Here is a 14200-nt window from a genome sequence, read left to right as displayed (position 1 = left end):
AGAGAGAGAAAGAGAACGAGGCGCCTCTCACATCCCGCCATTGTCCAGCTTCCTCCAAGCTTCAGAACCAGGGCTTCCTCAGGACACGGGACAAGGCATTTGGTTAGTTTAATAAAAACAGGCATAGACGCACACAGACACACACATACACTCACAGAGAACTTGATAAACCCCCACACACATACACATAAAATGCAAATACTCAAGTTTTTTGGGCTTTGACGACCATTTGCTTTCAGTCTATATATATATGTATATATGTGTGTGTGTATATATATACATATATATATACATACACACACACACACACACACTATATATATATATATATATATATATATATATATTCTTAATGTTTAGAATCTTTTTTGTCTTGTCTTTGTCTTTTTGCCATGTCTTCCTGTCAATATTTCCTCTTCTATTTTCAGTCTTGAAGACTTTGACTTTTTGTCAGGTCACTGACTTTTTGTTACCTTTGACCAACTTAAATTGTTTTTAAGGTGATTTGACTTCACTAATGGCTGAGATTGGGAAACAACGGATGGGCGTTTGACCATTAGATGGAGATCTTTCCACGTTGATACCAGTGAACCCATTGAATGCAAACACAACAGCGAGTTTTGAATGCAGGGCAGGTCTGCTGTTCGTCATACTGTCAGAGTGTTTCCGTGATTCCACAATCAAAACAGTGTGGAGGCTTATATGGCAACGCTTTCACAATTAACCTCGCCTCATCACGGCAGCTCCACCGGAAATAATCCAATTAACTAATTTGCTTACGCCGATTTTCCAGAAGAGGGCGGTGTCATAACAGTTTTAGCAACAGAGCCCAGCCCAGCACTGCAAAAAAACAAAAAAAAACACCAACAAGTCGTTTCAGAGAGACTCTATAGACTCTATTAGTCAGTTTGTGTTAAGTAGCCCATTCTTTATTGTTTTTTTAAGGATTAATGTGATTTATTGCTCTACCTTCTATTCAATTATGTCGACTTGTCTTATTCTAAAATTAATATAAGAATCTTCAGACATTGTGAATCTCTATCTCCTCACCCCGTGTGAAAAAAAACTTGAGACTGAGACTAATGACTTTTGAACACTTCGCACTTTTTGCAGTGTGATATAGGCTACAGTGTCCCCAAAGCTTTCACAGCAGCCCAGAGTGACGTCGCTAACCCAGGATAAAAAGAGGGAGTAGTCAAGTCATCCACAGATAGCAACAGCAACACCGGAAATAAGGCAGCTTTACCTTCATAATAAAACCATTTATTTAAAATAGTGACTTGGCTTATTGATCCAATTGACATCAAGTTGGCTGCTTATTGTCACTTCTATGTAAGGACATATTGCATGACAAGCACAGCGTGGTATGAGACAGATTCTAGTGCATCCAGAGATACATTCCTATTTTTGTTACCTTTTTGTTTATTTTAGTCCTATGCTACCTCAGTGTCTTGCTGCTGTATTTTATTTAACTTATTTATGTGACAAATGTATCTCTCAAACCAATTTCCCTCTGGGAATGATAAAGTCCCCCCCCTATCTATCTATCTATCTATCTATCTATCTATCTATCTATCTATCTATCTATCTAGTACAGCCTATGTGTGCTTGGGTTGTCTGCTGTCCTGTGGATTAGGCTGGTGTGATTAGATTGGTAGGAGACAGAAATGAGACAACACAAGTGTTAACATCATTCTTCATGTCATAATATTTTTAAGTGCAACTCTTAAAAGCTAATTTGTTTATATATAATATTATATATAATATAATTTGTTATCTGTTCACTTTGAATGGGTTGTTTAAAGATGTTTATTTTTAGCTTTAACCCCTTACATAGCCTATGTCTATCATTTCAAATTAATGTGTCAGGTGAAAAGTATGAACCTCTTAAAATCTACTTCATTTTATATGTAAAAGATTATGAAATTAATGTGTTTTCGAGGGGCTTGTAAATATTTCATGTGAATGTCTAAATAATGGGAAAGTAATGTAGGTTACTCCTTTTAATTCTCTTTTAAATTATTTAATAGTGGGCCAATAAAATGAATGTGTTAAGGGCTTAGTTTTTGCCCTTTAAAAACAATGTACATCCTCTGGCAAATTCCTCAAACTTCGATTTGGAATAAAGTCTCAGATATATTTTCAGGCTTAGATACAAGAAAAAGTCCACTGTCATGAGAACCACTTTGCTTATTTTATTTTGAAAGCGAAGGCCGGAAAGTGTTTCCGGTGTGTGTGCGTGTGTCTGTGGTCTGTGTGTGTGTGTGGTGTGTGTGTGTGTGTGTGTGTGTGTGTGAGGGGCGCGCGGTGACAACAGCAGCAGCAGCACACCGCCAGGGAGAGCGCGGCAGAGCTGGAATCAGCCGGGAGCGAAAATGTGAAGGTGGAATCCGACTGAGCAGCATTGTGTTGTAACTAGCGTCTGTTTCTCTGAACAACACACAGCCGACATTCCCACACAGCAACAACAACAGGAGCTTTATCTGGATTTTATAATCACTGGAAATACCCTCGCTTATTTTTCTTTTCTTATATATATATATATATATATATATATTTAACCCCTATTTCTGGCTGTGTGTGCACCTTCTCATTTGACCAGAAGCTGTGTTGCGGAGAGTGAGGAGCATCATTTTTTTTTTTTTTTTTTTTTTTTTTTTTTTACGTTTACTGGATATTTCTTTTAAAATTCCACAATTTTGCAAGGGGCAAAGTGCTCCGTGAAGATTTCCTCCTGCTTTATGGGATTATTCTCGACGAAGCCGCTTTGTTTTAGATAAGAACACATTGGGCATCATGAGTTCCAGTGGTAAGTCCATTCTTGCGCGCTTTATCTCTCCACTTGAAGCGCAGGGACAATACCTATAGATGAGAGCAGAGAAAACTCCTATAGAACAATAGAAGCCTATGTCCTATCTGTTAGAGATTACAGATAATAAACATTTTAAAACAAAGCTGAAATCAAGGCTCAGCAACGTCCGTTCACCTCTACAGGAATATTACATTTAATAGTCATAAAAAAAAGGCAATTTTCCTGTTTGTCCAAAAACAAATATGTGGGACTTGATGTGAGGAATGACTTTGTGTATAGTGTGGGCCAAGCCCTTATAATAGACATGGAACAGGTTTAAAGAGGATAGGAGAGCTAAGTATATCTGGAGGTCAAAGTAGCATTTGCCCAGAGTTCAGAGAAGAGAAACATTTTTGAGATTCTTCAACCACATAGCAGCTGTTGCTTGGACCCTCCCAATGTCTGCTTCTCTCTTCCATCACTCCCCTTTCATCCTCTTCCTCTCCTTCCTCATCCTCCTCAACGTCAGCAGCAGTGCATTTGACCTCTTTCTGGGAAGACCACCCAGGCTTTCAGCTGTTGACTCTTGGTAAAAAAAAAAAAAAATCCACCTGTTTCCTAACACGTTCACTGCAGGAGTGAGAAACCTTTGACCTGACTGCTGTTGGACTCATGAAGTTTAGTTATGTGGTGATGCATGCAGCAAACAAAGAATACTGTAAGTCTGACGGCCTGAGGGCTCCTGTCATGCTTATCCCAGACCGGTCCTGAGGGGCTGCAGTGATGCTAAGCTGACCTTGTATCAGCTGACTGTGACCCTGATCCTCTGTCAGCTGAATCAGGGCTTTCCCTGTAGGGCTGGCTGGGTCAGCTGTGTGTTTGTGCGCTCACATGCATGCCTCCACTTAGCTGGGTTTTCACTGGTTGATTCAAGGCAGGGTGTTTGCAAGGTTGGCTTTTTAAGAAAATCAGCCCCTCCTTGTCCCTTAGCTGTCAGTAAGGTCAGTTGGAGTTGATGGGGTGCCAGGTGCCCCGCGAACCGGTGGTGTCAGGCACTTCCTATCCTCCCTCCCCTGTCCTCTGTGTCTACGGGACTGAACCGGGTATTACTGCATCATTCATAATCTAGCCTGTCATTGTGTGGCACTACATTATTCATCCAGTGCTCTTAACCCTCTGGTACCGAGCCTTGCCTGACTGCCAGTTCCCCGTTCCGTGCGTATCCGGGAGTGGTGTCGCAGCTCCTCCATTGACTAAGAAAAATGAGTAGAATTCTTTTGTTAAGCTTCAAAATGCTTCTCTCAGCTGACACACAGAGGGGGAGGAGCACATGCAGCCAACATGTGGAGAGCTGTCACAAGCTCTTGTGATTTAAAGGCATGTGCTCAAACAGGAATCCACACAAACACACACATCAACAACATGACAACCTGTGGTTTGCCATTTGCGTGTGAACCTGAGTATGCCTCCATTTAACCGTGTGTGTGTATGTGTGTGTCACAGCAGGCAGATGGTGGTGTGACATGTGTCTGTATTCTGGCTATAGGCATAAAAACACAGATGAGGGAAGAACATCTCTCCTCTCCTCTCCTCTCCCTCCAGTCAGACATATGTTGCCCTCAACACTCTCAAGGTTCGAACATGAATGGGCCTGTTAGGCTGTAGTGTGTGCAGTGTTTTCCGCTGCATTGGGTGCGATAGCCCGAAGGCCATTGACACACACAGAGTAATTACACACAGCTCTGACTGTCTGTCTTCATCTTCTGGGCCTTCTATCTCTCATGGTCACTGGGTTTTCTGTGTGTGTGTGTGTGTGAGTGTGTGTCTGGTCATACTCGTATTTTCTGCCTGGCTGGCAGACAAGACTGGACTGTGGGTGCAGAAGGTTAGTTTCTGGTGGGAAGGACCTTGATTTAACATACTCAGATATTCACACATTGAGACATACTGACATATATGATAGTCCCCTCAGAGTAAAGAGTCAGTTTGGCAAAATTTTGGTCTACATGACAAAGCAGAGCATTTCTGAAATACAGTGTACATACAGCTTGTGTGTTTCAGGGGAGTGATAAAACACATGTTGATCAATATACTGATCATTGAGCTCAGGGACCTAAGGGGAACTGCAGAGCCATACATCACAGGCAGCACTGACACCTCTCTCCCTCTCTCTCCTCGCTGTATAGCATTGAGTTCTCAGGTGTCATGGAGAAATTTAGTGCAGCAAGTTGGGACTGTACATGTTCTTTCACATAATATTCCCATGTGGCTGTCTTAACTTTAAAAAGACATGGTGCGTCTCATGCAAACTAATGATTACGGTGTATGTTTGAATGCATAATAAGTATGGAAATCAACAGATATAGTTGCCATCTCTACTGAAGTACTGTCCATTTTACTAGGCTATTTATTCTCATGTATGGTCTTTTCAGCCACGCTGTGTTGCTCTGTAAATGGCAGTGTTGTGGTCCACACTGAAATATCTCAACAACGGGTAGCTGGATTGGCATGAAGTTTGGTACAGATAATTATGGTCCCCAGAGGATAAGTCCCCATGTCTCTGGTGGTGACTTTCATCTAGCGCCACCAGCTGGTCAAGATTTTGAGGTATTCAGTAAAATATCTTATCATCTACCAAATTTATTGGCACAAATAACAAATACCTGCACAACTAATCCCATCAGCCCTTTGTGATTAGAGCTAATTAGTAAATGTTAGTACACTAAGACAAGATGGTAAACATTACCTGCAAAACATGACATTAGCATTTAGCTTGGAAAAAAGTTCTAGAGATGTGTTACAGAGATGTAACATTTTGGTCTGGGCCAAAGTGTAAAAACTGACAGAATGATTCAATGACCCACTGACTGACATCCTCTAGAAGGTAAAAAAAAAAAAAAAGTAAAATAATAATAAAAAGTATTTATGCACAGGACTTAGTACTAGATAAAATGATGGATATTTGCTGCACTGGCTCCATGTCAGCTGTGTTTTTCCTGTTTTACGGGACGAATCAGCTGCAGTGAGGGGGGACAGGGAGGGGAGCTGTATCATATATGATTCCTGCTCTTCTGCCTCATCTGGTGAACAGTCCAAACTGGAGCCAAACACCATTTATCACTCCTCCTGCCAGACGCCATAGTTCAATAACACCGAGAACAAAGGTAGGAGACAAAGATGCACAGATGCAAACACAGATGCTGGGATGCACAGATGAATATTCATGTACAGTCATGTAGAACTGGTATGTATTTACAGGCCAGCATACAATCAGGCACAGGTTTTTGTCGTTCATTTGCAGCTATAATTACGCCTATAGTGGTTACTAAATCAGTGCTCAGTTTGATTTTTGTACAACCTTATGGAAAGGAAATTAAGGACACTGCATGGAAATATCATTAGTTTGCCTGTAATTTGAATTATTAAAATAAACTGTAGACTCATTCATCTCAAACCCAGACCATTGCGGCTATATTGTATGGTGTGTCCTCAAGGTTGCTGTCTCCATGACCTTGGCTTTTGGTAGGATTGAGTGATCATTCAGATCATTCAGTCTGACCCTTCTCTCTCTCCGTAGAGTGACAATATGGTTGTGATACGACTGGACACTACCGTCACTCTGATGAATGCTCCCGTCCAAGGTCTAGACAGAGATGAAGGGAGATAAAGTGAGGGGATGGGGGAAGGCAGGGAGAGACCTGATCATTGGCCATGTTAGGTAACAGAGAGTGAAGGCATGTTTTAAAAACAGATCTTATACTCTGCTGTTTTATGCTACTTTCTAGTGTTTGACTACTTTTTAATGAGCTGATATTAAAGAATATGTTCACCTAAAATACAAACAACATATGTTCCTTACAGCCTGGTAGATCCTCAGTTAGACATTGATGTAGCATCAGTGGTGTCATCCATGACTCTCAGAAGGGATGTTGTGATACTTACATTTAGGTTTACTGCTTATCACCATCTCTGTCAGTTACTGGAGCCACCAAACCTTAAGAATACACAGGAAGTCATGTCCCTAACCTTCACCAAAGTACCGTCATTGTCCAAACCTAACCAGGACTGTGGATGCATCTCTGTAATAGTTCTGTTAATAAGCAGCCTTTTCAGGCAGAATTACTTTCTTTTGGATTGTCAGCTTTAGCTTATGAAAATCCCTACTGACATAAATACTGTTAGTTGAGTTGAATTAGACTTGTTTTAAACTAGGGTCAACCCTGCAGTCTGTCCACAGGAGAAACTGATGTAAAGTTGTCCCTGTGAGAAAAAAATCATTCAATGAAATAATATAACTGATGAGGTGTGGGTATGTGAGTAAAAACAAAACTTTGGAAAGCAAACTTTTTCCTTTAATAATTAATCCATGTGGTTTTTATATTGCTTCTCTTTGATTTTTTGCCCTGCTCTTCACTCCTCTCACTTGTCACCACCAATCTCCCAGCATCCCTTGTGACTGAGCTCTCAGCATGTCCTCCCCCGGGGCTGTCAGGTCAGGGGCAGAAATAGCAGCAGCCTCTCGGTCCCTGGGGACGCTGACGGCCTCTCTGACCCCGGCCCTGTTCTTATCACCTGTCTGCCGGAGGCTGTATTCTCCCGGGGCACTCGCCACTGATTTGGAGTCAGTGGATTACACCTGTAGTCTGGTGGCTATCATTAGAAGAGTGACTCAACACCTCAGCATGGGAGAGAATGGAGGGTTGTTCGAGAGCTCTGTAATGGGTTTAGATGAGGAGAGCTTGGCTGCGTTCAATGAGAATGGCCGCACTGACACAATTAGATAGAGTTGCGTAATGCTTCAGCTCCTGAGTTGATTGTGTGCCTGGATTCTCTGCTTAGGTGCAGCTTTTTGTCATGTACATTCAACAAGTTACATAAACATCTCATTAATTAGTACATATTTGTTGAAGAATAGCAAGAATTCTTGCTCTTTACCTCACCCCCACCTTGAACACTGCACTCCTGTATAATTTAGTACATGCTGATAATTTTCATTCAGAACCTTGCTCAGTTTTGTGGTATGTTATTTCCATTATACAACTTGGGCTGGACTGTGAAAGCAGAGAATGTTATACTATGCCAGAGGTTTGTTTTGGCCCAGTTTCACAAGGTCAGCATTGTAAATAAATGCCCTGTGTGTTTCCAGTAGTTGTTGGCACAGGCTCGCATGCACTGCCATTAGTTCCCATTATCTCTCATTCACACCTGATGGGATCAGTGTTGCTCATTTGGTTTTATGACAAAAAAAGACTGCTTTCCTTTGCCTGGTTTCACACACACACACACACACACACACATACAAAAGCACACTTTCAAGGGAGTGTCATTATTTGAACCAGTGGCTGGGCACTTATCAGGCAGTGGGTCCCAGTAGTGCTGCCAGCATTGTGGGGGAAACAATGAACTAACAGAGACTTGAGTGTGGGAGATTGGGAGTGGGAATTAATCATGCTTGCATATTTCCATTGCCCACAGTTCTGTCTTGTACTGGAAAGTAAACAGCTACAGTCATGCATACATTCTCTTTTCCACCCATGGATGTATGCCTTCACACTTAGCCTACACCATGCATATACATACAGTTGTCAAGCTCAGAGCATGCAAAGGGTGCTCAGGCTGTGAGTCGTGCAAGGCTGTTAGACTTTTTTAAGTGCTTAGAGTCCTTTGAGATTCATCCAGTGAAATGGAATCAGTAGGGCTGTCACGCCAGCCCATATGCTGGTGCTGCTCTGACTGAAGCAGCAAAGTCCTCCAGTCAGCTTTTCAAGTAGACAGCTAGGCCAGCTGGTTACCCTGCCATTATACCCCTTCCACAGAGTGTAGGACCACTCAGATGCTCCTTAAAGAAGATGGAGCTAAATAAGAGACAGTCAACCCAGCGGTTCTGCCACAGACTCAGCACTGGGAGGCTGGTTGTCTCTGCTTGTGTATGCAAGAAAACCTATTTATTGCCTTGAGGAGAAGACGGACCTTTAAAGAGCCTCTAAGAGATCTTGGATAAATTTATTTCCCTCACTCATTTAAGATCAAATTAATCTATCATTTTGACCTTTTTGTTTGTGATAGCGTTTATTCCATTACAGTTAAGGCTGTGCATAAGAACCTTCCCTCCTGACAATGTGAATAGCTATCAGGCTTGCAGGAGTCTGACATGTAGGCTAATACATAATGAGGTAAGAGGATCCATCCACTTTCTACCCTGATGCAGCAGTGTGCTCATGTGAGTGTGTGTGTTTGTGTCAGCCCATATGAGTGTGTGAAGAATAGAGATAGTGGGAGAGAAAGCCTGGAGCTTACCCAGCTTACATAGGTGTCAGACCTCACAGCTTCAGAACAAGTGTTGACAGAGCTACAAGTTGATCTCATTGTGTGAACTGCACATGGTGACTATAGTGTGCTCAGGGCCCCAGTACAGGTTTCAGTTTGCATGAGAATCGTTGGGATAGGAGAAGCAGTTTTGTTAAGCTTCAAAATGATGAAATCCATTCTGGTTTGTAGTTAATAGAATGTTATTATGTTCAGTTAAGTGGATGGTGCGTTTGCTGTGGTTAGAGACACACTCCAGTCTGTGCTGTCAGGGTCACATCCATATGATCAACATTGCCATTAAAACTTCATTAGGCAATACACTTATAAACTGTATACTACTTATACTTAAAATACTTCCAACTAACTAACTTTACTCTGCAAAAAGATCAATGCTATTAATTTCTGTCTTCTACCAGTGATCATCACCTGGAGAGACATCTGGCCTGTGACATGCAGCTTTACCCTTAATATTTTAGCATGATATCATATAGCCATCAAGTACGAATTTAAGACTCCTTTACAAGGTTCTAGTATTAACAACTTGAAACATTAAATATCAGCTGGAGAGAGCATTTTCAACCAATTCACGAAGCTAATGTTAGCTTAATTAACTAGATTGTTATGGCTGAAAAAATCTGCTAGCCCCAGTGTCATTTCAGGACATGAGAAGCCATATTTTGTCTACCACTGTCAGAAATCAAGGGCCCACTGTTCTGAAAATTATTAAGAATTTTCAATAGTAAATCTGTTATAGGTATTATTGCAAACTGAGTAGATGTCGTGAGAGAATGAAAAGTTTGACAGATGCAGTAACAGTAATGGGGGTGGGGGGCTGGCTGGCTCAGCTAGCTAAAGTAGTGTTTAGTGTTCTGTGCTTTAGTTGAACATGTCTGTTTGTGTCTTTTTGCCTTCATCAGCTTATCACCAAGGCTCAACGGTTGGTGAGCGGAGCTCCGGACCAATCCGGTGCCAGAGATGTCGGGAAGTATGCAAAGGAGAGGTGGTACGAGTACAAGAGACCCACTTTCACGTCAAGTGTTTCACCTGCACCGGTAAGAAATGGGAACTTGATCCCTAACAACCAAACACAGCCACCATTAGAGTAGACAAACATCTGTAGTGATCAGATAAACAGGTGTTGTCTTGCAAAGTCCCCCGGCCTAGGTGGTCCTGGTTATAAATGCTGTTAAGTTACATAAAATGGGACTCAGATTCCAGTGGTAGAGCAGAAATTAGACATCTATCACATCCTTACCCTTCCTACACACACACACACACACACACACACACACACACATTGACGGATATACTCAGTATGCCCTCATTCATCCATCCCCTAGTGTACATGCTGAGTGCTACTATTAGCCCATGGTGAGGATTGGAGTGGATCAGAGGTGCCTTGCAGGGGACTTAGGCTCCTGCTAAGGTAGCTTGTTATTGCGCTGCCATCCTGGAGGGGATTTTCATTGGTTGTACGCTGGACTAATGAGACTGTCTTAACCAGCTTTGCAATGCAACAGGTGAACGCTAGTGACCTACAATAGATACGGTGGTGACATAATCGCACATCCCCTTATGTCAGGAATAGTATGGGATGTATATACTTGATGGATTTATGTATCTGTTTATCTTTGTAGGAAATCAAATTTATTAGACATGACAATGGAATTATGCAGCCAAATTGCTACTGGAAATGAATAACAATACATTTATGTTAAGACTGCCCTTTATATCCTGTTTTGCTCACATTTGTAGGCTCTGTAGGCAAAATGTATTGCTATGGTTTCATGCTGCAAGCTGTCGGTATGAATGAAAAGAGTAATATTTAGGAAGCTGATGATCTGATGAATGTGATTCTCTTTTTTCTTTGGCTCAGCAAGATTGCAGGAAAAACTTCTCAGGAAAAATGACTCAGGGTCCTTTTCATGAACGGAGCTGACATGTAAAATTGCCGACATTTGCAGAGTTAAGTGCGGGCCTGAAAGGGGCTCATGACAGTCAAGTATCTGTGCATATGCAAATTGGAAATCAAAGAACCGAGAAATGTTATTTGTCATGGTGCTGTACGGCCCGGAGCAAGTGTTCTCAGTATTATGTTAATAGTTCTATTTCTAAAGCAAAGACAGTCAGTCATGGGTTACTTTTCAGTCATTTGCAGATGAGTCTGAAAAAAGCAACATTAAGGAAGATTAAGAAGAAATGTGTACTCAAGTCATCTAATCACACTCATTTTTTGCATAATTAAGAACTTATCTGACACAATTTCAAATAAATCTTTCCTCTGCTTTGTTCATCAGCCATCATCTTTTCTCATGGGCTCAACTGAATTATGTTGACATTATGTCACATATTGGCTGAGTTGTATAACTGCCAAAGCCTTATGGCTTAAGCACATTTATGCACAAGGTAAATAGACAGGTAGTGGGAAATGTACCTGTAGATGACAGATCTGGCACTGTTCTCTGTAAACATCATACTTAAATGAATACTGCTATAAATGGTTTCCAAAAATTAGGCAAAATTAGGCGTAATTTATTATATATCTGGAATTATTCCATATTTTAACAGGCCAGTTTATGAATTGTCTTAATATTTACAGATTTATTCTTTTTTTTAATGCTACATTTCATTTAAATGTCCATCCTAATAAATCATTCAGCTCCATATATATACATACAATGTCTGGCAGTTTTTTTTTTTTTTGCTCGTTTGAAGGAAAAACTTTTTATAGTTAATACTTAAAATGACTCAGTCATCCTGGGCAATCTGTCAAATCTGGGTTTTTATATAAGTCATGTCTTTAGCAGCTGTTGTTGGAGGAGAAGAAGCTGAGTGAGTTGTGTTTGTTACTGTATGAGCAGCACTACACTGTTGTTCAGCACAAAGTCACTCCACGGCAGATAAACTCAGTGAAGGCTATTCATTGGAGGGTTGTTGTTACATGCTCCCTTCGTGTAGCCGTCACGCACATGACAACACAAGCTTATAGTGCACACATACACACATGCCCTCATGCATACGAGTGTGCGTGTCCATACATGCATGCGCGCTCACTGTGTGAGTTGTGAGGGGTTGCTGTGGTAACGGTGTGAAGGGGCACCCGGGCCCTGGTTGGTGGATATTCTCAGCATCTCTATGGTGCTATTAACCAATCGGAAGGCTCTGTTCTGTGCCCCAGAGAAAAAGGGGGGTTAACACAGGAAGCGAGCAGACGAGAGAAGAAGAGGGGGGATGGGGGTGCTGTTTGTCGCCTAAACATTACATCATCACTTGAGTGTAATACCAGCCTGATTCTCTTCTTCCTTTTACCCCCGCAGCCACTTCACTTGCAGCAGTGTTAAAGTAATGGAAAACTGTCATCAATGAGCATCATGTTAAATACACCTAGCAGACAGCCCTCCCCTCTCATCTTCCAGAGAGCTCTCCTCATCCCATGAGGCATTGGGGCACTATTGTGCGGCCAGACTCTGCCACATCCCTGCCCATAATATGCTCTGCTGTATGGGCCTCTCTGCACAGCCAGCAGTTTTCTAAAGCTTTTATTGTGCGGTGTGTAAACCCCTTCCTCCCCCTCACACACAAACATGTTGCATGTTCTTTTGAACTTCATAAACTCCATCTACTCTACATTGTCTGTGTTTCTATTGTCTAGTTTTTCATTAGTTCACCTGTACATTTTCTGAGGCTGCACAGCTCTGAATGAAATGGCAGGATTTAAGATTGAATGTCTATATTTTCTTTCCATCTCTCTCTTGCTTTTCTTTCAGTTTTTCTCCCTCTCCCTGTTTCTTTCTCTTGCATTCCCCTTTTTTTTTCCTGATGACAGTCACTGAAGCATGAAATCAATTTCTCATCTTGGGACAGGATGACATTGGCATGCGGGGTGTGCGATTTGGAGGCTAATGGCTAAACTGTATTATACCATTGCACCAGAGTGACAATCCGCTGTCAGCAGCCAATTGCTTTATCTGCTAGATGTGTATATATGGACTCCATGATTGGGGTGTGTTTCGACATTTGATTTCGTTCTTTTCAGGGCAATATTTTCCAGAGGATCAGCACGTCTGCCCAGGTTATTGACCTTGACCAATGATACTGTGTGCGCCACAGTTCATTCATTTCCACTGAAAAACCATGACATAAAATCAAAGTTATTTCCCCCCTTTTTCCTCCCCCTCGTCTTTTTCTTTCTTTATTTCTGTCTCCATTTTTCTCAAAAGGGCTGACTATGCCCCACTAAATCATCAGTCACTACTCAGCCTTAATCTGAGAAACAGTTAGAGATACTTTGTGAGCGCACACATTAACTTAGCATGTAGAAATACATACATCCATCTTGTCCACACTTTCTCAAGCCACATTACCTTCCGGATGCCACATTAACATAATTCCTCTCTCATGCATTAGTCAGAAGAAGGACAGATCGCTAATCATGTGCATTTAACCTCCCATTTGAACCCATTATACAGCAGCTGATTATAGCATGAAAAAGCAGCCACGCAATCAGCTCGAGAAAGAAGTCTGTGGAAAATGCTGAAGACAGAAGCCAGCTCACAGCTTGATGCATCAACTCCAGACACAGAGTAGGCAGTGGGGGTGTATTTGTGGATTATATAGATCCCGCAGCACTTCTCAGTGAAGCGGCGGGCTGTAGTGTACGGACGATGTGGTGTTGTATTACCGGCAGACGGACTGACTCGTGCATACTGGCCTAATGACATAGTGACCACATTTACCCCGCCTCCGAAGCGTAATTGGCACTCTCAGATTCCAACAGAAACAGCGAGGCCTGTCAGTGGCACGAGCGCAAAGCTAACACACACATAAATCAAAGGCAAAATGGGCACGTGTTTCCTGTGGAAGCCAGCTCGAATGCTAGCAAAATAAATAAAAAAACAAAAAACACAGAGGCAGGGAAACAAATATACAAGCGGAGGCAGAGACAGATGCAAACACAGACACATTCTCACATAAACTGCCAAGCTGCTCCCAGTAGTTATTTGTTTTCGGAGACAAAACAGATTTCTCTCATAAAACATTGCTAAAGGGAATAGCAGATTTACACAGACAGGTCAGATAAATACTTGACTGCTCTGCTAA

General features: G+C 41.8%; 1 protein-coding gene across 3 annotated transcripts in view; it reads left to right on the top strand.

Moving 5' to 3' along the window:
• Nucleotides 1-2328: 2328 nt before the first annotated feature.
• The window catches only part of ablim3 (actin binding LIM protein family, member 3), a 43795-nt gene continuing 31923 nt past the window's right edge, over nt 2329-14200 (top strand). For all 3 annotated transcript variants that reach the window (XM_018675491.2, XM_051072195.1, XM_051072194.1), the window contains exons 1-2: nt 2329-2809; nt 10018-10152. In XM_018675491.2, the coding sequence (XP_018531007.1) occupies nt 2797-2809; nt 10018-10152 (148 nt within the window). In that variant the 5' untranslated portion in view covers nt 2329-2796. The remainder of the gene's footprint in view (nt 2810-10017; nt 10153-14200) is intronic.

The sequence above is a fragment of the Lates calcarifer genome, linkage group LG8, assembly GCF_001640805.2.
Source record: "Lates calcarifer isolate ASB-BC8 linkage group LG8, TLL_Latcal_v3, whole genome shotgun sequence".
In the NCBI taxonomy this organism is placed as follows: Eukaryota; Metazoa; Chordata; class Actinopteri; family Centropomidae; genus Lates; species Lates calcarifer.
The sequence above is the reverse complement of the archived record's forward strand: the minus strand, read 5'-3'. Positions and strand labels throughout refer to the sequence as shown.